This window comes from Saccostrea cucullata, unplaced genomic scaffold (genome assembly GCF_032062105.1).
Source record: "Saccostrea cucullata isolate Sc308-1 unplaced genomic scaffold, CSIRO_AGI_Scuc_v1 ctg8065, whole genome shotgun sequence".
In the NCBI taxonomy this organism is placed as follows: domain Eukaryota; kingdom Metazoa; phylum Mollusca; class Bivalvia; order Ostreida; family Ostreidae; genus Saccostrea; species Saccostrea cuccullata.
This window is the reverse complement of record NW_026938046.1, coordinates 88,448-115,056: the sequence shown is the minus strand read 5'-3', so window position 1 is coordinate 115,056 and position 26,609 is coordinate 88,448. Positions and strand designations below refer to the sequence as shown.

At 31.3% G+C, this 26,609-nt stretch overlaps 1 protein-coding gene and 1 long non-coding RNA gene across 2 annotated transcripts; both read right to left on the bottom strand.

Moving 5' to 3' along the window:
* Positions 1–14,893: 14,893 nt before the first annotated feature.
* Positions 14,894–17,019, bottom strand: LOC134249319 (uncharacterized). Its single transcript, XR_009988252.1, has 2 exons — positions 16,939–17,019; positions 14,894–15,757 (listed from the first exon to the last, which is right to left on the bottom strand). It is a non-coding gene; the product is annotated as an uncharacterized LOC134249319 (long non-coding RNA).
* Positions 17,020–21,749: 4,730 nt separating this feature from the next.
* Positions 21,750–26,214, bottom strand: LOC134249317 (multiple epidermal growth factor-like domains protein 10). Its single transcript, XM_062731679.1, has 4 exons — positions 25,978–26,214; positions 25,807–25,865; positions 22,969–23,106; positions 21,750–22,437 (listed from the first exon to the last, which is right to left on the bottom strand). The coding sequence occupies exons 1-4, from the start codon at positions 26,070–26,072 to the stop codon at positions 22,118–22,120; spliced, it is 612 nt and encodes a 203-aa protein (XP_062587663.1). The 5' UTR covers positions 26,073–26,214; the 3' UTR covers positions 21,750–22,117.
* Between the last annotated feature and the right edge of the window lie 395 nt (positions 26,215–26,609).

Genomic DNA, 26,609 nt, shown 5'->3' with positions numbered 1-26,609 from the left:
TAACATGCACGTACTGAGGTTAACAAAAATTTGAGAAACTTTATTCTTTTACGTTTCGTTTTCTATTTTAGAGCTTTTCTTACCGGATAACATACACTCGAGATATTTACATTTTACACATGAGTAGATGATTTTACAACCAAATTCTTTGTTGACAAAAGATGACCTATATTTTTGTGAACCTGGGTGATTTTAATCGTTTTTTCTAACCATTCAGAGCACGAAAAGTAACCCAAAAGACACGCATACGTAAGGTCTACGTTGTTATCTTCCTTTGCAAATAGGTAAACTTGATATAGTGAAAGAAAAACTTAAGAGGCAAAAAGAGACATACGTTATATGTATTTATTTTTTTATCATCCTATTCATTCTTATTTCGGTCCAAAAGAGCTTAAACAATTTCATAAAGTGTCAACTTATTTTGATAATTACTAAAAAATAATGATTTCTCTATTAGAAAGATGATATAAGCTTTAAATACATAATCAAATATTATCAGTAAAATCAATGGTTTTCATCACTTTTCTTGTCAACCGGGAGTCCAGCTATGCATACAGGAGTATAAAGTATATTAAAGAGAAAAGAAGGGGAAATTTGAAAATGATAAAAACCTTAAATGTCTGTGCTTTGAGCCTCCGCCCTATGAGTAAAAAGTTCTATTTCAGTTAACCTAGAAATAAAATTATCGTAATAAAATTTAGTTAACATTTTTAATCCTCCTCCGAAATCAATAAATCGAATTCATACTAAGAACATACATCAAGATTTTAGTAGACATGACAGTGGATCACCTGAGAGACTTGCATGTATTTTAAAATGCACATTAACATTTTAATATGAAAGTCATGCTTTCTTTTGCACAGTTTTGAAATATTGTAGATTAAAATCCCCTATAACTTATCACAACTTCAATTAATAAAACAAAGAAACTGCATTTACCTCGAATTCTTCGACAAGACAATATATAATTGTAGAAATTATACATTTTCCACCCAGAGAGGCGCTAGTTCAACGATGAAGATAATCTTCAGAACGGGCGATGGAAAACAGTCAAAGCATTATGAATTTAAAGAAAAACAAAAACTGATTAGAAAAGGAGAATTATCTTATAGCATTAACGTGGCTTGAAAAATTGGAACTCATGTGTTTTGCATATAATGTATCTAATGACAAATATGGAAATAACAAACAGTTGTCGGACTCAAAAGTCCATTAAACAATACAAAATAGCAGCAGAGTAAACATCAGGGATCAGAAAAGGGATCATTTGCAATGAAGAAGTGAGCATCCCCTGCCGACCAGTCTCACCAGCCGTGTACTCTTTGCGATAATTAGAAAATAACGGTAAAATTTGTTGTCAATTCACTGTGTAGATAATAAACTAATAATTAGTTTTAAAATCTTAAGTCAGCATTTGCCTCAATGATAAAATACATTTGCTGAAAGGGTCATCGTATTGACCATAGAACTGAAAAAATGATGACGTCGACTTTAAACAAGACTGTTGATATACTTGTTTCATCATCATATTCGTGAATTATGACTACGCAAAAAATCTGTGAAACGTATTTTATTTACATTATTTAAGTTTTTAAAAATCATCCTGGCAGAACTTGATTACCTAATTAAAAATAGCAATATTTTTAGGAAATAAAGCATTGACTGGTAAATTATCCAGAAAGACACCTAAACCAAATTCATGTACAGAAAATAGGTCCTAGTAACAATCAAATGATGGTTTTCCATACTTTTAATGGGGTATCATCGAACAAAAGTATTCAATTATACATATACTATACGGTACAAGTGTGAAGTTAAAAAAATGGATGAAAAAATAAATCTTTTTTACCTACGTGTTACAATCAAGTCTGTTAAGAGTTATCTTCAAGAGGATTTCTATTGTGCTTTGTTTGAGTTGGTATTTGGATTATCTGAATAAGTCTACTTAGCTTTTCCACATAATGATTTTCATTTCAAAATAACAAGTAGTGTTTTATCAAAAAATTATTTCAAATAAGTAGGCATATGCATATAATCATCTTGATAGTGCAAACATTGTTCGGCCATTTTTTTTTTAAATTGCAATTGTACCCTTTCAACAAAAATATAGAATTTTGCACAGGTTGCAAAACTTTATGAACAAGATGAAGAAAACAATGAATAGGGTTCATATCTTAAATTTTAGATATACGGGAAAAACAAACAGGTAAGTATTATTCAATATTCGATAAAGTTCGTCTATATTTCGAGATTCAGTTTGTTTTGTGACTTCTGAATTTAAAAATCACTTACTTTAAACTAAACCGCAAAAGAGATGAAAGAACCCAAACATTATAAAAAAAAAAGTCTGAAAATGGATTATTGAGTATTTTTTTTTTATTTATAGGGAATTGTTTTGCTTTTAAAAATATGTTAGATTATTATGAACAAAGCTTATATAACATATATGATACAGATTATTTAATAAAGCTCTTTAATGTCGTATAGTATGCAAACTTGAACTGTCAAAAACCAATATCAGCTATTGTAAAAATTTCAAGGAGATTTTAAGATATTTACTTATCTGTATTTGAAAAAGCATACAAATGTACAAGATATAGAAGTACTTTTTATATAACAAAACTTGTTTAAGTCTACATGTAACATTTGGTAATCTGTACTTCAAATCACTTTTACGATATGAATGCTGTCAAACCTCTTCATTCATATGTATTTTATTTATGTATTTTGTTACATAATCATGATTTGTAAGACCGTGCTATCTGAATAAGAAATAAGGGCCTGCCTTTGCTAAGTTGAAATGTCCTGAATAAGTCTTAAAGGAAAAGAACCTACTTATATATCTCTAAATATACTTACTCATACATAAGTATGGATACTTAACCGAAACTCGTAAGATGAAATATCTTGGCTTTCCAATCGTTTTCATTCTATTCCTTTATGTTTTGTAAATATTTTTTAAATTGTAAATTCTTAGATATTTTTATTGCACATAAATTGTTTGATTATACTTCGTCAATTAATTCTTAATCTTCTTTCTGACGGATGTTTTATCTATGAAATAAATGGTGTAGAATATTGATTAGAATATACTTCAAATTATAATAATGTGTTGAATGATTCTACACATACATGAATATCATTATTTTTTTTTCTTCAAATAAATCTTAGAAAATATGCAACATCTTGCTCTTCGAAGATATTTTTTTAAGAGAGCCTAGAGTTATACTTCAAAAGATAATCTAGAAATCTGTAAATTACATGAAACCTAAAGTTCCATTCACAGACATGTACGAGTAATCTTTGTTCTTTCAGACGGTTCGTAAGAAGTGATAGAGAAATTTGATACATCAAAATTAAATTCTGCATGACAAATCATTTCTTAGTAAGGGAGGACTGTGATTCAAAGTAGGATACTGGTTCACCAGGCTGAAGCTAACAGCCAATAACAGCAGCCACTATTACTGGTTCCACATTTGAAAAAAATTATTTTAAGTAGGATTGAACTCAATGAACGACCAAATACTGTAATTTATTTCGTCTCTTAAATTTAGAGATATTTGGTTTAAAAATAGTCATATTTTTTAAATTGAATATTTTCTATCAGAAAAATGAACGTTTGTCATTCAAAATCCTGTGAAGCTTTTTTCATAATTAATGCAAAATGACGAAACTTCTTTGTATTTTGTATAAGAGAGTTGCGGACGATGTTAAAATCGAAATGTTATCTCTGTATTTGTTAAATACATGAACATTTAGTGTTTTTAGATTTTTTCTTTAAAAATAACTGATAATCATTTAAATCATATATTTTATTATTCATCAATAAGTCGGTTGCTTTGAATAAGTCGCGTGTTTTTTTTATTCCCACGAATATTAGAATTATAATTCCAAAGCGCTTTCATTAAAAAGGCGTCTAATCATTTTCATATTGGTGACACCAACGTACACTGTTTCATAATAACTTTTTATATTCCTTCCATACATGTACTTAACATTTTGTGAAGGAAAAGTTTTCCAGTCGTACCATAGTTATCCCCTTGGTAGAACGATTCTACATGCAGTTGGGAACTTTTCATTTGAGGAAAACGTCCTCAAACATATGTATTATACTGTATGTATTTGTATCCAGAGAAGGAAATAATAAGTTCCAAATAAACATGTGTAGTGCTTCCTAATTTGTAACAATTTGTCAGAAAAACCTTTGGAATAAGTTTAAGGTACAGACACTAGTGCAAATAAACAATTTAGCAATATATTGGATGCGTAGTATAGAAATGTTACAATTGTATTAATAAATCCACTTCACACAAGTTAACAAAGTGCAAGGGAAGCAGTATATGCGGAGTTAAAATACAAAGTCCTTCTTCCTGTCTGTCTAACTGTGTGTAATAAAACTCGAATCAGTTTTTCATTTAATTCAACGTTTCTTACTTATGCAGCAGTATGCCTTCATCACCTGCATACGTAGCTTATGTAACATAGCTGATTCGGTACGCAAGACATGCTCTAAATATAAACAATTTCTTAACCGAGGTAAATCATTGACAAACAAGTTAATAAAACAAGAATATGAAAAGCCTTCTTAAAAGTCCTTATTTTTTAAAGTTTTATGGTCGATACAATGACCTTGTCAGCAAGTACAATTTATTATTGAGTCAAATGCTGATGGACTTTTTTTATACTTATTGTTAGTGTATCATTTATACACTGAATTGACGACATAATTTTCCATTATTTCCCGATCCTAACAAGGAGCACACGGCGGAAGTGACTGGTCGGCAGGGGATTATCACTCCTCCACGGCACTTGATCTCACCTCTTCTGTTTTGGAGGTCCGTGTTTTCTCTGCTCCTATTTTATACTTTTTTTTCACTTTCGACATTTGACTTTGAATACTGTTGGTTATCTCCTTATGTTTCATTGGAATTAAAATTATTAACAGAACGTATTTTTTTAAATGTTAATAATTGTTCTTATTAATGCATTTGAATCACTTTTTTTTATTTTTAGCACTGCAACCCAGAATGATGCTTGTAAAATCCTCTAAAGGAAACTCTTCAGTGTTATTTGATACAGTGTATCAAAATAAATACTTCATAAAAAGTCTTGTTTAAACTTTTTTAAAACATTGTTGTGGGTCAAAATTTCACCACGAGAGTAAAAAAAGCTTCGATTTTAAGAAGAATGTTACTTTTTCTAATTCAGTAATTCAAATCATTTTAAAGATTTAAATGTATTGTTTTGCATTTATCTTTGAACGGGAATAAAGTGAACAATGTCTATAGAAAGACAAGCAAATTTCTAATATTCAAGCTTTTATTTGGTTAAAAGAGAAAATACTTTTAGTATTGATTATCTTATTTAAAGTCATTTTCTGAGAAAAGAAATGCTTAAGGATTGTGAGCAATTTCTAAATAAACATCTGATCATTTTATATTATAATAAGAGAGTATTTGCATTTTACAAAGAATTTCCTCTTATTCTATGTTGAAACAATCTTTTCATATAAATCAGGGTTACGATATCCGCTGTGGCTCTCCTACACAAATATCTTCGGAAATTTGAAATTGTTTTGCCTCCTGTATAAATAATAACTTCGGTTATTTGAAATTGTTTTGGCATCCTGTTTAATGAAAGCTGCAGCTGTACATTTGATATCAGAAAAGTTAAAACATTGTTTCCTCATGACCTAATTTTACCAATGTTTCCATGTAAACTTTACATAAATATACATGTATACATACATGACAATGAAAAAGCATGTATATTTGTTCAATATAATTAAATCACGACAATACTTCTTCCTTATTATTTTTAAGCACCAGGTGTTTACGGATCTTTATATATAAATGTTTCAAAAATATATATTTAATATCCTTTATTGTACTTTTTACAAAAATTAAAACCAAAAATAAACGAAATAAGCAGACTAATTTAGAATACACATAAAATCTTTGTTTTGGTCTTGTATTCGATATAAAAATCTGTTTTTAGACTTTTGTTTTTATTTAATAGCAAAAGGGATTTTTAACTAGTTCATGAGTTTATGGTCAGTGATAATAAATTTAATGTTGTGATTTATGAAAAATATATTTTACTTAAATTTTAAAAAGGTCAAAACCAACATTAACAGATTCAAAAAAAAATTACAAACGGACAAACAGACAGCTAGATGGACGGATACTTGATTGATTGACTGTATATTGTTTTACGTCCCTTTCGAGAATTAGGGATGCTGGATAATTGCTTATAAGAAAAACAAATACTCTACATTTCAGTATAGATGTACATACATGTAAATGCTTAAGCAATGCAAATGTATCTAGCAGTAATAAAAGGAAAGTGATTAATCACATCAAAACAATAGATAAAAAGAATGATGATCACACTACTCTGAAAACATCAAAACTGGGATTAAATATTTCAGGTGTTGACTGCACATACTTTCTTGAGTCCTATGAAGATGACAGAGAGTATTCAAAATCAGAAGTCTAATAATTAATACAGAATAGAGCGGATCAAACATACACCATCACAGAAACATCAGAGGTGGAGTCATGTGCCATAGAGGAGAAAACAACCTCTGCCGACCGGTCACATCCGCCGTGTGCGTCTTTTAATAATAGGGAAATAACAGAAATCATTCATCAATTCAGTGTGTAAATAAAGAATTTGCAATTTTTATGAAAAACGTCGGTCAGCATTTGACTAAATGATTAACTGTAGTTGCTGATAAATTTGTACTGGCTTTAAACAGACTGCTGAATAAGTGTAATATTTATCATCTTAAAGAATGAGTGCACTTAAGCTATGAGAGTTGGATCCCGATGTTTTGCGCAAAATAAAATTCCAAAATTCATTAAATTTATGTTTTATAGGTATTAAACAATATCTTAAGAGCAGGTTTTAGTATATTATATTACATGAAAGTATTAAATAATGCCGAACGACACTAGCTTTTGAGACGGGGGTCTAACAGTTTTGTCTCATTTCTATTGTTATTCATATGCATACCAGTTTTCAACGACTTTGTTTACATCGAGCCGCAACTTGGCCATTTTTCTTATTTGCACAGAATGCGTATTTTAACTTAAACTTATACATATCCAAAGGACAATGTTGGCCAAGTTGTGGCTCATATATAATTTTAAAAAAAATGTCCCCAAACTGGGATCTAGATAGCTACTAAATTAACCTGTCACCGAGCATCAACGATTGATATTATAATCACCTTTCTCACGTGACCTTCTGCTGTTCGATACGCTAACGCTTCCATTGAAAATTTCATTGTATTTAAGTCTCCGTTGTGACAGTATCTATCGTACTTCCAACTTCAAATGGGAGATTTTTGCGCAAATTTTAATAGGTTTGAAGATAATATGTCTCTTATTTAACTTTATGCTTTTCATTAGGGGTGTTTTGAAAGAATTCTTGTATTGACAGTGTCATTAGTAAGTACATGTATAGGCTTATTTCGATCGCCTCTGTATTATGGTCTGCAGAGCGAGACATGTACCACATCCTTTAACATTAAAATCATTTAATAATTGAGCACCCTAAAATCAACTCTCTCTCTCTCTCTCTCTCTCTCTCTCTCTCTCTCTCCATTTCAATTCGTAGTGCGAAAAAATCATATGTGTTTACATTCCTCAACCATGCGGTTTAAATGTCTCCGCCTATTTGCGGATACCTTAGATTCGAAAGTGGTCCCGTTCAAGTTTCCGGAATTTAAGGCTTTTACATGTTCTTTTCAATTACGTTTTCTGTAATTACAGAAATATGTTTGACAAAAAATTCTAGAAATAAATATCAAAAGCATATGCTTGCACGTTAATCATAGATTAATTTAGTGATATATTGTAATGTTAAGCTTAAAATGGGTAGCTGAAAAGGTTCCAAATGACGTACTTAAGTGCACTCATTCTTTGCAGTTGATCACAATAGTTGATGTATACCAGTATAAATAAAAATGAGAAACAATGAGATCGATAGGTACACAAGGCTAACCTGAGTCATTATTCAAATTTTAAACCTTATACCATATATTTTTTTTTTATGTTCTTAAAGAGAGTTCAAAAGGCTTAATTTTGCTTTTGATTGAAAGTTTAATTATCTTTTGAACTATAATCAAAACTTAATTCTGGCATTCAAAAAAGTATATTTTTAACAGAGCCTCTTTTTTGCAAACCATATAGAGTGTTCAATCATTTTCATTGGTTTATTAAAATGAAAAATTGGCATGATGACTATTGGTCTAGTCTCTTTTATTAGTTTTCGTTTTATGCTTCAAAATGAAATCTTCCAAGAAAACAAAAGTAAGGGGGAAAAATCGGGTGTGTTATATGTCAAGGCAGCACAAAATTCATTACTACAAATAAAATGTTTTCTGAGAAATATTTAACAGTTTCACAAGATAGTTGTATATTTCGGTATTTCCTGAAGATGAGCACTAGGAATTTCTCTAGAACGGTTGAGGTTGCAGCTAAATGAGCTAAAAGTGATAGATGTAACTATAAATAAGATATATCTGGAATTTGAGAAGCGTATATAAACATGATGTAAAAACAATTAAAATAAAAAAAATTGAAATGCATGCTTTTTTTAGCCTTACTTTTTTCTGTTTCTGTTTGAAAAAGGGCACTTGCAAGTAAATAAAAACGGAAAGTTTTGTGAATACAATTAATATCTAAAATATCACACACACAAAAGGACTGTTCCTAGAAAAACGCAAATTCAGTCGATCGTCGGATTACAATGAATCCTTTTTCATATATGGAACAGATATTCTTTTGTGAATGATTCGGAAAACATAAACATAGAAAAAGAATATTTTTTCTAGGACATTGTATGATTAATGCAATTCTATATGTATTATCATATGAATATACATGTAGATTTATATTGTAAAATTCACATTAGTAAATAACCGGTACATGGTACATCTTCGGTGTAACAAGCTCAAATATACGTATCGAATTGAATAGTTAATTAAAATCAAATTAACATGCTGAAAACGTATACCATTTATATGATTTTCTACATGTAAGACATTTGCTCTTCTCAATGTTAATGGATACCATGATTATTTTTCAAAATACTTTATCAATATCATTGCATAGAAACTATTTAATAAATAAAACAAAAAATGAAAAAAGGCGATAAATTGTATTCAAAGATAAGTAAGTAAATATTTACAATGTCTCAACATTGCTAATTTGTTTTATTTATTTATTCTATTTTGCTCAAAATGGAATCTCGTTTAAATTTGTGACGATTATAGTCACTGTACCATAATAAAATAATATATTCCCACGATACATGTGCTGAATGATATATGTTCTAGAGTTTGTAAAGGAAAAGTCCTCCAGCTAGTCATGGCACGAGCCATTACATTAGAAGCATTACCCTGGAGTATGACTCTAATGCAATTGATCATGAGTCTATTTCAATCATGGTAATACTGCTGTTAACAGCTGTGTATAGTAAAACACGCTTATTACGCTTATTACGGATTTGACGTCGTTATAAGCGCTGTTCGTTATGTCAGTCAAGTTCATAGTATATTTTAAAACCCCACAGGGAATGTAATTCCTTTCGTTGTAAGTGTCAATTCATTATAAGCGCGTTCGCTAAAGCATATTTTACTGCATATTGTATGTATAATGGTAAGCAGAAACAGGAAAAAAAAATGAAAAATGACAAAGGTTTGAGTGCTTCCATATTTGAAACAATATAATAGAAACTTTGGAACTTTACAGTTCAACAATACATATAGGATGCTTAATTTTTAAACACAATGATAATGTAAAAAGGAACGAGGTTTAAAAGGAAGAGAAATGTTTGTCTAATATCTTCTAACTGTACCCCAAAAATGCGAAGTCAGATAAGATTATAGAGGGGGTTTGTAAAATTATTAGCAGGCTTGGGGTAATGCTAAATGTAATGGTAATGCATTGCAATGCATTACATGATCTCAAAGTAATGCTAGTAATGTGTTATGCCCAAAAATTTGCATTACATGTAATGGTAATGTAATGCATTACTTTATAGAATCCAGTGTAATGCTGGCATTACATAGCATTACAAAGCATTATTTGCATGTACCTATTTTAAGAAATTTAAAAAAAAAAACATGGATGATAGAAATTATTTTTAGGTTATTTTTTTATTCATTTTTTTTTATTTTTGCAACTGATAAAATTGAATAAAATATTTAACCTATTTAAATAAAATTTCTGTATCTATTTGAATACACCTTTTCATATATTCTGTTAAATAAAAAATGATTTCAAAATTTTCAAAATTCAATTTCAAAAGATTTCAAAAAAAATTAATGTACACTGTAAACTGATAATTGCCACCATTTGAATTGCTAGGAATTGTCATCAAAACACAGTATGCCTCTGGGTTATGTAACAATTAAATCAATGCATTGTTTGGAAAATACTCCAAATTATCAGCCCCTTTCTCCGGACTGTGTTTATAAAACATTGATTGAGCTGGTCTAACTTGTACTGACCATGAAAACTCCACTGTACCAAAGAAAATAGAAGACATGCAGGCATTCTATGGTTGGCAGATCAAAATGTACACCCTTTCTATCTTTTCAAGAAGTTTGCAATGCATTTACTTTTTTCATAAGGTACCAATAAAAATAGCCTTCATGCTTTATTATAGATATTTTAGGCAGGGGTTAATGTTCCCCAAAAGTTGAATTGCTTCATGACATTAATAGTTACACAAAAAGTGGATATTGTACATGTGTTATATAACACATTTCTGTAAATGTAAGTTATAAACACTGTAATATGTACAAAAACTTGAATTCAAATTTGTATTATAATTTATCATGTTTGTTTTGAAGAGGGTGGATACATGCTTAAGAAAAAAAATCACAACGTTTTGTATAAATTTCTATTCTTAAAAACCTCCAAAAGTAATGGTAATGGTAATGCATTACTTTGCTAAAGTAATGGTAATGTAATGCATTACTTTCAGAAAATAGAGTAATGGTAATGGTAATTTAATGTCCAAATTGTTGAAGTAATGGTAATGCAATGCATTACTTTACAATGTAATTCGCCCCAAGCCTGATTATAAGTATAGGAAATTAAATAAATTATGAGTTCTTAATTAACTGTTTATTTTACCTATAATTTTAAAGAAATTTTATACATTTAAAGGTCAAATATCAAAGGAAATAGATATACTTGTATATAATATATGTTGTAAACAATGGTAAAAAAGAAGGAATTGCAATATTCGTATAATTTTAAACCTGGTTGTTTTCTTTATTTACCTGTTCAATAGTCGCTAAAAATAACGTTCATCAATAGAGTCACTTCCCCTTCTTGTGACGTCATTAGAGACACTCGACAAAATCTAGTTACATTAGTATAGTAAAAAGTGCTCTTGATTATCAAAGTTATGGCAAATTTTTGGGAACAGAAAAGTTGATATATCAGAGTTATGCGTAGATCTGTCTGTTAAGAATAGGCTTTGTATATTTGAGTTAAGAAAGTACGCAAATTGATCATTCTTCGACTGATACTGTTTCGTCCGAAGCCAGGAAGGGTGAAAGTGGAAATTAAAATAAGTTACACCACTGACAAGGGATCATCGCAGAAGCTAACTAATGTACATACATGTAATTTGTACTTAATGCCTTTTACTGAGTGTGCTCAATATTTCCCCCAAAAATATTTAACAGCGGAAAATCTATTTTATGTGTTGTTTCTTATTCATCACATAAGACAAGTATAGAATTCTTTTTTTTTTACATTGCATAGCCGTTTGAAGCGGGCACGCGGCGATTTTGTTTATGTTAAATACACGGTTTGTAAAGCGTAAACTGCCCTAAGTTATGTTATATCGTATAACATAAGTTGAAATATTCCTTAAATGAAAAAAAAGCCCCAAATGTAAATGAATATAAATTTCTTTCCTCGTATACTATAATGAACAATGAACGGAACAACAGAAATTATGTCATCGTCGGATGTATATCATCCGTGGGAATCCGAATATGTGGCTATCACAGGTGCTGGAACTCACCCCCACCCAACCCTCTAAGTTGTTCCGTACCCCAATGGGTTTTTTTTTTTACTTTTAAATAATACTTTTCTTTGAAATATTCATAAAGTATTACAACCGAAAAAATTTGAAATTTAAGGGGAAAGAAGGCTAGTTTAAGCCTATAATAAATTCAAAACGTTCTGTTTAAGTATTAGAGGGAATGGATTTTCCCCGTCCCTAAGCACCTGTGGTAACTAAACATTGGTCTGGAACCTTTTTAATTTATTCGTAACAAGTAAATTTTATTTGCCCCCCCCCCCCCTTTCCTTCCGAAGTAACATTTCTTTGTTGTCCCCCTCAACGGATACAGGCCTGAAAATCTTTGTCACATAGCGCTTTCATTTTAAAAATATTTTGATATATGAATTATTTCACCCTTATTTAGTTTAGAAAAATGAAAACAAAACTATTTTATGTATACATTCTGGTTTCACATGCTCTTGTGGAAACTATGTCAAGACGCCAGCACAAGAGAAAACTAGAGGTACTGTGAGCAATGAGCTCACTAAATGATACCCCCCGCCTCCCATATGGTTATAACTGGTGAAAAAGTCCATGTTTTCCTATGGCCGGAAAACCCAAATTATGTTTCGGATCAAAAAGTAAAATAGGAGGTGCACAATGGCAATATGTAATAAAGATTCTGTGAAAGTTTCATCAAATTCCATTCAGTGGTATGAGAGGAGTTACGGATAAGAGATGGGTACCCCAAAGCGTAACAGACGGACGGACGGACGGACGGACGGACAGGCAGACGGACGGACGGACGGACGAACACACATTTGGTTATATATTGGGTACATCAAGTCCAAGTCCTATTGGATACTGCTTATTGGATACAAAAAAATGTACACACGAGAGAGCATTATTTGGGTAGTTACTGTTCAAATCTTATTGGATATTAATCCTCGTGTCCGTATTTTATTGGGTTTTTTTATTATTGTTTTTTATTCATTTCAAATTTATTATATATTTAATATTTGCTGGTAAATTAAGACAAGACTGAAAACCTTTGGTTTTGAACCCATATTTTTGTCCATTTCTGTGATATAGCTCTTTTATTGTGACACCTAACTAATTTGTTCTTAGCAATAATGATATACACCTGTATATTTCAAAATAACTAATATTAAAATATATGAATACCTAAGTGCAAAAAAAAAAACTGAATTGTGAAAACACAACTCAACACATCTTAGACTCTGTTCAACCTTTCTTGAATAACAAAATTAAGTATTTAAGGAGAAACCTTTTTGAGTCATGACCAATTAATAATAAGCAAATGCCCATTACATGTTGCACAGAATGAAGGTATCCAACAGGCATTGGACAGGTGTCCTATACCTGTTGGGTTGTATTTTGACGAAGGGATTAAACTACCCAAGAACAATTTAATATGTGAACATTGTCCAATTCAATTTGGGTTTCTTGAATCTCCTCATCAAAATACAACCCAACAGGTAATGGACACCTGTCCAACTCCTCTTGGATATCTACATCCCACCCAACAGGTAATGGACACTTGTCCAATTCTTCTTGGGTTTCTTGAAATGTTTCATCAGAATACCACCCAACAGGTAATGGACATCTGTCCAACTCCTCTTGGATATCTACATCCCACCCAACAGGCAATGGACACTTGTCTAATTCTAGGGTTTCTTGAATTGCATCATCAAAATACAACCCAACAGGTAATGGACACCTGTCCAACTCCTCTTGGATATCTACATCCCACCCAACAGGTAATGGACACTTGTCCGATTCTTCTTGGGTTTCTTGAATTGTTTCATCAGAATACCATCCAACAGGAAATGGACATCCGTCCAACTCCTCTTGGATATCTACATCCCACCCAACAGGCAATGGACACTTGTCTAATTCTAGGGTTTCTTGAATTGCATCATCAAAATACAACCCAACAGGTAATGGACACCTGTCCAACTCCTCTTGGATATCTACATCCCACCCAACAGGTAATGGACACTTGTCCAATTCTTCTTGGGTTTCTTGCATTGTTTCATCAGAATACCACCCAACAGGTAATGGACATCCGTCCAACTCCTCTTGGATATCCACATCCCACCCAACAGGCAATGGACACTTGTCTAATTCTTGGGTTTCTTAAATCTCCTCATAAAATACAACCCAATAGGTAATGGACACCTGTTCAACTCCTCTTGGATATCTACATCCCACCTAATAGGTAATGGACACTTGTCAAATTGTTCTTGGGTTTCTTGAATTGTTTTATCAAAAAACCACCCAACAGGTAATGGACACCTGTCCAATTCTTCTTGGGTTTCTTGAATTGTTTTATCAGAATACCACCCAACAGGTAATGGACATCCGTCCAACTCCTCTTGGATATCTACATCCCACCCAACAGGCAATGGACACTTGTCTAATTCTTGGGTTTCTTGAGAATCCCCTCATCAGAATACTACCCAACATGTAATGGACACCTGTCCAATTCCTCTTGGATATCTTCATCCCTTCAATAGTATATAAACTAAAAGGTATTGGACATTCTTCTTGGGTTACTCAATTTTTTTTTCATAAGAAAGAAAACCCAATAGGTATTGGACATTTGTTCAACTCTTCTTGGATACTACATCCCAACATTAAAATAAAACCCAACAGGTGATGTTTACCTGTCCAATTCTTCTTGGGTCACTTATACCCTTCATTAAAATTGTCAAATTTGTCTTGGATATTTATACTCTTGCATTAGATTGCAAACCCAATAAGTATGACATTTACCTTCCCTAGTTGAATTCAAATTGATCTACATAAGCATACATAAGTCCAAAACATATTTAATACCGGTACTTTAATTCTAACATTCCACATCTCATTCAGTGTACACTTTACAAATGATAGGAAATATATAAGCATTTTGTGCCTAAACTATTTGGCTTTTAAAGAATTCTGTAACCATGTTTGCAAAATTTAAATTTAAATATTGGAACTTGGAGCAAGTCATTACAGGTAGAGCAAGATGCTGAAAACCATATTGATAAATAGATCACACCCTTGATAAAATATTTGCCTTCAGTTGCTAAGATTGTGTTGTATTATATGGAAAATTTTTATAATCCTGTTTATTACAGATACATGTACAATGCATATTTTTCCTGTAATAATAAAAATACTTCTGAGATGTAAAAGAATGGATTAAATAGTCACCGATGTTAAAAGATATTACATGATCTCATTAATCTGGTTTGGAAATCACAAACTTAGTTTCGAAGCCGATAAAACAGTGTCGCACCAGAAAACTCAGTTACAAGTACAATGAATGAATTCGTTGTATCAAAACTTTAAAATAATTGATACACTATGTCCAAATCTTTTTGACAAATCGGGATAAAGATATTAAATCAAATCATCACTGTTATAAGTCTTAGAGCTAGAGAAAGGTCATTACATGCCCAAATTTTACATGTAAGACTTTGATCCTATATTTCAATAAATGTCAAAATGGTTTTATTTTTGTTTCTGTTCAATACTTTCTTCTTCAGGGTCTCACATGGCCTATACTGTATGATACCTCCATTGACCCTGCTCTTTTATATTGCCATGTGTTTATCCAGTAGCAGTGGTTATGCTCAGGCAATCTTTGAAATATTCCTCATTTCATGCATCTCCTTCTGTTCTGCCTCTGTCCATTTTATTCATTCTGCAATTAGATAAAGGCATTTCTTTGCCATATAAAACATGTTTTTCTTGACTTCAGCAAGATCACCCTTTATGTTGATCAAACCCAACTAAAAAGTAGAGGTATATTTCTTATTCAGAAATATGTATTGATAAATAAAATGGAAGAAAAACTAAATTATATCAACTCTTTTTTTTCTTGTATGTCTAACTGCATCTTCATCCTACCCCCCATCTGCCATAATTCTATCAAAATAGAATCATCATTCAACACACAAAACGATGTTGCATATTAATTAGACAGTATGTTAGTTTCTGATTGTTAAGAAGTAGATTTTAAAAAAGATTTTACACCTATTCCTTGCAAATTTTAGACTTCTAATGTAATCAAAAACATCTCTACACTTAATGATAAAGCTTTCACATTAGAATTGTTTTTTGCCCAATGGTTCTGCTAAAGAGGATTTAAAATTGACCCAAACCTTACTAACTGCTTTGAAATTATATTGACAGGGACAGAGACACACTTGAAACTCCATCCCCACTTCCTGGGGTATGCTTTGCACAAAATTTAATTAAAATTGACTAAGCTGGATAGAAGTTGAAAATATGAAAAATTACAGTCAAACAGATTATGAATAACTTTCAGCACATCAGACATGAAGTAGGGATCCTTAAATAAAATACACATACAAGATGAAGCTGTTTTATTCCTTTGAAGTGATATCTAGTATTGTTTCTTTTTCTGTATGCCACCTCTATCAGAACAAAATGTTATACATGTATTAACATAACCTATGACCGTATAGTACCCCAGTATTTACTTTACAATTAATTAAGTTCTGGAACCAACCCTCAGATGCCCTTAAAACAAATGATTCTAAACTCGCAAAGGTAAAGGGCATCCGAAGAATTTAAAATAAAATGGTAGTACAAACAAGCAAACAGTGTGCATGAAAATGTTGGAAAACACTAGAAAAAATACTAAGGTACTTTCTCAAACTTAACATGAATACTAAAGAGGTTTTATGTAGCTGTATTGCACATACCAAAAGCTTTTCTGCAGTTAAAGGTTGGTTGCCTAGTTTTTATTTAGTATGTACAAGTTTTTCCCTTTATCTCTTCTAATTTAAGAAGCAATAATGTCTCTAAAAATCTTATGGTTGGCATGAAGTATTCCTGTTCATTTTACTGATTACTTACAATTGTCCTATTTCTGAGGGTCATCTTCTGATAAGTGTGTTCTCTGCAATGTTCACAATTAAAGTTCCTGTTTGACCTGTTACATATTGAAAATCCTCAATGAACATGATTATGGTTTTAATTTCCATTGTAATCATTGATTACTTTTATTTAAAAAAATCTAAACCAATTTATTGTAACATAATACTTCGGATAATATTTATGTAATATCAATAGAAAAAAGGAATCATTGTCTCCAGTTATCCTAAAATCACAAGTAAGCATTAATTATATAAATTCACATACGTAAACCAGAGACATATAAAACCAGTTTTATATGTCTCTGCGTAAACCCATTAGTTTTTTTGCTCTTAAATCATAGTCATCGCTGTGCAATAAAGGAAATCAAGTATTAATCCACAGCTTTGTGGCAATAAAGTTACTATCCCCGAGTAAAAAGTGACAAGCCCAAATATAGAGGCAAAAATTAAAAAGGATACATTGAAAAAAAGTTCATCGTGAAAAAAGTCAGGGGCCCGTTTCATCAAAAGTCGTAAAGTTAAGCCTTAACTTTGGCGTACTTCCGGGGATTACGCCAAAATTTAGTCAAGCGTAATTTGCGTTTCACCAAGTGGCGTAAGTCTAGTCGTAAAAGATACGCTTAGTCACAGGACTGAGTCCTTGACAACGTTGCATTGCGCAGGCGGAAAAACGTAAACATTGCCCAAAGCGTACAAACGTATTAATTGTAGCACGTCAAAGTACAGAACAAGAAAGCATTGATGTAACCATCAATTGTCGCCCGGGAAAATTCAAGTTAGACACACGCATAAATTCAAGTTAGACACACGCATCACCTATATTTAAAATGTATTATTTTTCAATTTTATAATATAAAACACGAACTGTGCAGAGTACGTTTTTATCCGAGAAGTAAAATTTGATGTTCTAAAAAAGGGACCTGTCGTTTTTTTTTAATAGAAAATTATAAGCAACTATATATATTAAATATGAAAAACGTATATATTTTTACAGATTCACTTTATGGAAGTAATTATATTATGTATCTCGTAATTTATAAACGGAAAGAACATTCTGATTAAAAGTCTTTTCAATATTTAGAAAACATTTGATTGTAAATAAATACTCCCACCCCAATCCCCATACACCCACACTTAAACTTATATGTATAGAGCAGCCCGGTCCTCCAGACTCCAATAACACAAGTTATAGATAAATTAATACTTGCACTAATTGAAACATGCATGGGTTTATAGTGTTATGTAAAAGACATGCATCTTTTAAGAAACCAATTTTAGTTTTTTACAATATTTCAACAACAAAAGTCTAATAAATTGAAAGGATGAAAAGGACAGTACACATGTACTTGTATTTCGGAATTAAGCAAAACTATTCATTTTGGAAATTTAATTACAGCCATACCCCCTCTTCCCGAAATTGATACAGGTTAATAACTTCGCCTTTGATAATAAATTTCATGATTCGATAAATACTGATTCTACTGACAAATACTAATAATTAAGTTTGAGACAGAATAAGATTTAAAAATTTTAATAAGAAATGTATATGCAAGCAAAAATAATGAAAACAAAATGCAAACGGTTTACATATGAACACATTTTGAGTCAAGAAATAAATTTTACACGTTTACTACTATAGTACATGTAAGATAATCCTCTCTGTATTTATTAATTTTTTGTCAATTCAATTGATTCATAATTGTTCAGTTATAGAAAAAAATTCTTCACTATCTGCAGATTAAATTTGATGTACCGTTTTAAAAGTACGCAGAGAGAGAGAGAGAGAGAGAGAGAGAGAGAGAGAGAGAGAGGTTTGGAAAAATGACTACAAAGATATTCTTACAAAAATTCTCTACTTGTGTGGTCTCTGTCTTTAAAATTTAGTTACAGCTACTCTTTATTTTGTTTTCATTAAAATGTAAGTAATGCAGGAAATCAAAAACATGTATGTTTTCATCTTATGTGTGCTTTATATGCGCTCAGATTATCTTGTACTATGTAAAATTTGCTCTTTTAAACAAAATCATCATTGAGCTGATTGAGTAAATGTATAAAATTTAATAATGAGATATCTGTGAGGCATATATGTACATGCAAATATTGCTATATTAAACAAAGGAAAGGGGGAATTCAAATTAGGAAATAAAAGATCGTTTTTTTAGTAAATCAGTTTTGTAGTACTGCAAAATGGATGCAGTTGTGGAAATTTATGGATAATATGAGGATGCTGTCTGGAATACTTCCATATTAGGGAATTTAATAGCAAAAAAAAGTGAAAATACCAGTGGTGCTTTTCATGTATTACATGTGTATTTTAAAATTCCCAATAGCCCAAGGGGATTCCTCAGTGCAGAAAACCACTAGCCCCATCCTCAAAAATGGAAGCCCCGGGTGTAGCGCAATGCTAATTACACACCCATCATGTGAAATAGTTATAGTAGCCCTATATCAATTTCAGTATTGTTTTAAACTAATTAAAACAAATGACAAAAACAATAATTAAAAAAAAATCAAAATAAAGCAGACACTCAGTCAAAATCAAAGACAGAAAGAAGCACTGTTTTGACTGAAAGTTTTTCAGTAATACAATGAATCTCTTAAGTTACATATCAGATGAGATAAACTTACATACAATTATTTAGTTGTTGTCAATTATCCCATTTATCATTATCTTGGCTCACTTTGCGATTGTAATACTGTCTACATGAACCGATAATATATACTGGTGTCTCATTATATCGCGGTACTTAATCCTTTTGCATGAAAAGTGTTCTTCCAATTTTTTACTTTTAACTCTCATCAAAAAATATCCACAAACCAATTCATGGACCAACTTTTTAGTGTCAAATTATTTCCCAAGCTTACGTCGTTTAAGTTACTGTCTATTTTTAAAACAGGAAGTCTTATTTACCTCCTAAATAGGAGAGTCTCATTGTATCGCGGTATGGGAAAACATAGAAACTTGTCGATGACATGGACCTAAATTTTTATTTTTGAATTTACGATGTAATTCCACAGGAAAAGTAAACAATATATACCAACTTCAAACCTTTAAAAGATGAACTATACTATAATTTTTACTAGGTTATAAATTTGTTGGTTAAAAATAATAACAACGTGACTGAAAATCTGTAAAAATTACGTTTTTTAAAATATTTTTTTCAAACGGATGTTCACTACTTCTTAATCATCAAAAAAGTAAACATTCAGACAACATAAACGTACTGTCCATCAATAAAAAGAATACAAGCTATGTATCCAAATTTTTGCGACATACCGCGATACAACGAAACCCGCGATATAATGAGAATCGAGTATACAGCTGATTTATGAACACACAATTGTTAGAATTTTCATTTCCCTTTCCAATATACATTGTCAGAACATACTTAGTTGGTTATGATATAAAATTAAATAATAAACACTTTCGATTTATTAAAGATCATCTAACAATATACGATCATTTACTAAATATTTCTCGCCCTCAAGAGAGTTAAAAAGACAGAGAAAATTCAAAATACAAACAAGTGCAACTTAGGATTAATTGTTCCGATATATCTATTTTAATTTTGTGCACAATTGTTTTCAAAATTACATTAAAATCTATTTTCCTTAAACAAGAACCCAGCAATGGATAAATATTAATCGAATAAACTTACCTTTTCTCTTGTCAATCAGAAAATCTTGTTGACATAAAGTGTTTCTTAGTCGCCATATTTTTTTTCCATGAAAACAAACGTTGTTGTGATCAGGATCAACGGAAGTTGAATTTCGGAACTCTCTAGAATTTAGAGTTCCGAATGTAAAACTGAAACAACAAAACACGGTGCGTCCGTGAAAGCAACTTTTTTGGACACTTTTTTGGACAAATCGTCGTGTCCAAGTTTTGTTGGGTACTAACCTGCAAATACCCAATTAGGGTGTTTTAAGCATATTCAGCGACACTTCTTATTGGGTATACCCAATAAGCAAAAAGTACCCAATAAGTACAATCTTGGCATGAAAAATACCCAATAAATGCACTCTCGTAAACACGGACGTACAGACGGACGGACGGAATTAACGATTACTATATACCCTCCCGCTTTTCAAGCGGGGGGTATAATAAGTGCTGGAGGAAAACCAATTTGATTGTGTAGCGATGTATGGGAGCAGATCAAAGGATCTAATTTTAATCAGATTGAAGGAAAACGAAACTGCGGGCAGAAAATTGAGGAACAATCACTTGCGTGCATGAACACTGGTGTTTTATTTATTGAATAAATATGTAATGGAAACAATTTTAATCTAAAAATTTTCTAAAAGAGGGACAACTGGAAGTAAATAAACGTATTCTTGACTAAGTATTTTCTGAGACAGATAACATGTGCGGATTTAGAAGGGTGGGGTGGGATTTACGGGACATAACCCATCCCAACTGAGATTTTTTTAGACGCGATAACTTGGTAGAAAATCAATTCATTTGTCTATTATCTATTATACCATATCTTCCGGTTTTTTTTTTTTTTTTGTCAGTCAAATTTTAGAGATTGTTCCTTTGCAGGTTCAAATCATCTGCTGAATGTGGCGAGTGGTCTATAGGAATATGACATGTAAAAAAAGTTCCCGTGTAGCGATAAATGTTAACAAGTGGTGGCGTTTCCACATTAGTAAAGTATTCTCGAGGGATTTAAATCAAATAATTTTTAACTTAGTACTTAAATTAAGATAATTTCCTCATCAGGAACAACATTTAATACCGTTATAAAAAATCAAAGAAAACATTTTTATATAAAAAAAATAATATATATAATGCATAAATCATCCTGCATTTTTCCAAGAAGCTAATATTGTTACACATACACTGTAAGACATGAGACCCATACTATGACACTAATTACAAGTGGGCAACAATTAAATTCGCTCTGTTGATTCTCTTTGACACTGCCTTTCTTCATGTCTCCTATGTAAAATTTTCTTCCTCAAGTTTGGCCCAAATCATCCCTTAGAATCATGCTTTATATAAAATTAAATCAATAATACTCTAAATGCACAAAAATATGGCAAAGCAAAGTTTTTAGCCTTTTAATATGCTTTTTTTTTACATTTCAACTGCTATATGTACCTGTAGCATACAAAACAAGCAAACTAAATACAATTAACAAAAATTAAAAAAAAAATTATAAATTCGAGGTTGAGGGAAAATTAATATCGATATTCTCATACATCGTGTTTGTTCTGTGGTAATTGACAGTTGTATCGATGCTATTCATATCTGTTCTATTTCGCCGGTCATAGATATACACAAAAAAGTGAGCAAATATTAATAAAAGATCCACACATCCAAGCGTCTCTATAAGGATGAGAAGAAGTTCATTTATACTAGAAGAGGTTCCTCGTCTGACATCGACAAAAGTAGAATTCTCTGTTTTGGAAATAGTACTGATTCCAATTAAAATATTTTCTGTTGCATTGCTAGCAAATGGAAAAGTTTGTCCATCTAAAGAGCATAATAAGGAATAATAACAAATAAATGATAAATGATTTATAAATTCCTAAAGAAATGTTACTTGTAACTTAATCGAAGGAGAGAGAGCAAAATGGAAAGAAAGTTTAACTAAGTTGCCTAAAAACTTTGTATATTTATGTACTTCAGAATCGTAAACTTTCACTTGCTAAATCTTTTGACCTCAAAGTCATCCGGGAAAAATTACATGAACTAATAATAGAGCCAAAAATATTCCTATAAGCCCTTTGTAAAAGCACTCTATGATAACATTTCTATTTTTAGATCTAATTAAGAGAGATACATGTATGTAACTTTTTTACTTAAAATACTCATTACACAATCAAAAGTGTATTTAAGTCAAATAATCTAAATTGTGCCTCAAAACATCGATCAATAATTCTACTCATATAAAATCATCGTATAAAATTATGAGAACTGAATAGACAAGTAAATTATAAATGTATAGTACAAGTGTTGATCACCAATAATTAAATCTAAAATTCAGTCAAAGAATCATCTTACCAGTGGTAACATTTTTACAATCGGTGGAAACATCACATGTGTTGTTGTCACAGTCACATCTTTCTTGACATCCCTCTCCAAAAAAAGGAAAAGGACAAGATTGACTACAATTTACTCCACTGTATCCTGGTAAACATTCTAGATAATGATAATATAAGTGAATAAGATTAAAACATGTCTTATATTTCAATTTAAGAAAGATTTATTTTGATCTTTACAGGAAAAATGCATCTTTTTAGAGGCGCTAAATGATTGTGTTGATCATAAATAATTACAAATCATATCAAAACACTATTCAGAATAAAAATCAAAATACTATATGTTATCTGAATGTAACAATCATTTTTAATTGACAGGGCTTTATTTAATGTTTTGTTCCTTCATTTTTTTCATAGTTACAAATTCATAAATGGAAGTTATTTTGCTTAATGAATGTTCATAGAGAGACCTATGTCAATTATATGCATCTGACTGACCTTTTTCATACTAATTGTTAAGCCATTAAATACACACTGAATAATCGAAGGATTTTTCCGTTAAATCTTTTTTTTATTATTAATTTTTCTAACCAAAGAGATAGTAGCTAAATATATTTACATCTATGCTATACACAAACCCACGCACCCTTTCACACTATCCAATATCCATCTATAGATAATATTAAAAGAAAATGATATAATACATGTAAATTCAATTGATCACTTTTTCCTTCAACACCTAATACTTGTACATCTCCAATAAATCTTGATTGTTACAAAAGGCACATTATTTTGCTGGGTAATAAACAGGCGATATTCACTCCTCTATGTAACCTGATCCCACCTCTGATGTTTTGGGGGTCTGTGTTTGCTTTGCTCCTACTTTGTATTGTTTAGTGAACTTTTGAACTTGAATACTGTTCGTTATCTCCATACACATGTATTGCATGCATGTAATAAGCATCTTGTTTCTCAACAATAGTGTAGTGGATACCAAAAACACTAAATGAGGAGTATTTTAGACGTGAGATACGAAAGTTGGTTCAAATGTAGTGTCACTGTGTCCATATCTTTAACATTTGGCGTCATATCATCATCATCTCCAGGAGAGACAGTGACGATGATTAATCTGACACACAGACGAAATAATGTTAACAGAGACTTGTTTATAGATGGTTTCGGTGATTTTTGGCAGGCCATGGGCGTCATCAAATGAGCAGCAGAGGACAGGAAGACCGAAACAGCCATCGAGCGGAATCGTTCAATACTTGTCTTACGTTGGAAAAAAGAGAGACGTGTCACTGTTATAGCTATATGAGAAACTTTAAATGTGTCTGATGGTATTGATCAAAGAATTCTGATAGAGGATTAAATAATATATAGAGAGTGAGTGTACAATATACGTAGGTGCCAATAATACTTAAAATATTGAATTACTGTGTTTGTGAATCTCAAATATATTTTAATGAAATGAAGGGGAAGCGAAGTGTTTGACAACGCGAATACATCCTATGATATTATTTAGGTGCGGCAACTACCATAATTGCACTTCATATATAATTCGATATTTTGAAAAGTATAAATTATTATGATTTATATAACGAAGCTACGGGGATATATAGTTTTGTCCCTTTAGCCCCTATGTCTGTCTGTCTGCCCGAAAAATACTTTAACTTTGCCAATGAATTTGGAGTGTGATTGGTTATGGTTTTTCATATTTCACAGGTGTTTTCCTTGTGACATGACCTTTCTTTGAGTGCAACCAAACTTGAACAACTTTTGACCTTGGATTTGGACATAATTCTATAAAAAAATAACTACCATATTTACCTTGGAATAACTAATGAACAGTTGGAGCAGCTACGGCGTTCATAAATCACTTATGCATTTATTGTATCAAGACCTTTCAGTGGGAATAAATATAATTACCTTTGACCTTCGAGTTCGTTCCACCTTTTAAAAAACTTAAACCTCGGTCATAACTTTTAAAAGTAGCGCTTTCGTATTTTACGGGTGGATTCCTTGCTAAAAGACCTTCCTTAGCGTTAATCTACCAATAATTTTGTCCTTAGCCTTTGGCCTTGCCATTGAATTTGGAATGGGATGAGCAATGGCTTTCACATTTCACAGATGTATTCTTTGTAACATGACCTATTTTTTGAGTTCCACCAAATTTGACCTTTTATCCTTGGAGTTTAACCTCATTTCACAAAAATAACTACCACATTAACCTTGGCCATAACTTTTCAACAGTTGGAGCTAGGGCGTTCATAATGAACTTGTGTATTCATTGTGTCGACGCGTTTCAGGGCGTTTAAATATTTTTATCTTTGACCTTAGAGTTTGATCCACCTTTTATAAACTTTAACCTTGGTCATAACTTTTGAGCAGTTAAAACCAGGGCTTTCATATTTCAACGGTGAATCCCTGGTTACAAGACCTTCCTTAGCGTATAGTATTAGCGTATACCAATAGCTTAGCCCATAACCTTTGGACTTTGACATGTATTTGAGAAGTCTTTCCTCACCATAAACTGTCATACAGGGGGATCAGTGTTTCACAAACATATCTTTTCTTAAATAATATTTTCCGAAGGATCTTCGATTACTAGAAAGGTTTTTTGACGTCTGACTATACAGCTCAGATACTAACTTAGAAATGGGAAAATTTCATATTCACAAGATTTTTTTAATGAAAGGGGCAAGTAATAAATAAAAAAAAAAGATGACATAATACGAGTATATAATTATGCGGTAAATATTACAAATCGCTATGTTACATAATTTAGTTTCTGCAACATGTGCAAGTGTATATTTCTTTTAAACAAAAAAAGCATGTAAAAATATTCATTTTGACTTACTTTCGCATTGTTGGGTTTCGTTATTCCACTTGTAATTTGCACAACAGTTTTTGAAGCCCCTGTAAAGGCATAATTCCGAGTAAAATACTTTGTTTTTACTTCAGCAATGTTTGATATTTAATGATAATGATTAAAATTAAGGAATAGATCAAATATAACGAAAATACTTACTTTTCACATTTTGGTGTTTCTGTTGAACATGAACAAAGAAAAATTGGTGCGCTTAATACGATGAATGTTTCAATGATAGATGCAAAATGCTTCATGAAGTCTCGCACAGATGCTAGTATTATAAACACTAACAAATTTGTATATCATTTAAATGAGAGAAAGCTGCACACTTGAACATCTTTAATTAAATTTCCTTTTTCCGCTTGTGCAATGGGAATAAACAGTCGACGACCGAATTTTAAGGACCTTGTTCATGGTATACTCAGGCAGGAATATCTCTCTGTGTTTATATATGTTTTAATGTAATGTACGTATCTTATTTATACTGAGGATAATTTTTTATAAATATATATATCTCTAGAATAAAGTTTTAAATTATTTGTTTTTTATACAACTGCAAATACAAGAATGAGGTAATACGAAGTGAGGACAATAACTTCTTGGAAAACATTGAAACAATAACTCAGGCATTATTTATTACCTTTAAACCTTGCAATAAGTGGAAAATGAATCTTCATTTTCTTCTTCTTTTTTTTTTTTTTTTTTGAAAGGACAAGGTATATGGTTACAGCTAAACCTGGCCCCTTTTTACATTTGACGTAAAAATCAGAACAAAGTTAAAACTGACATAT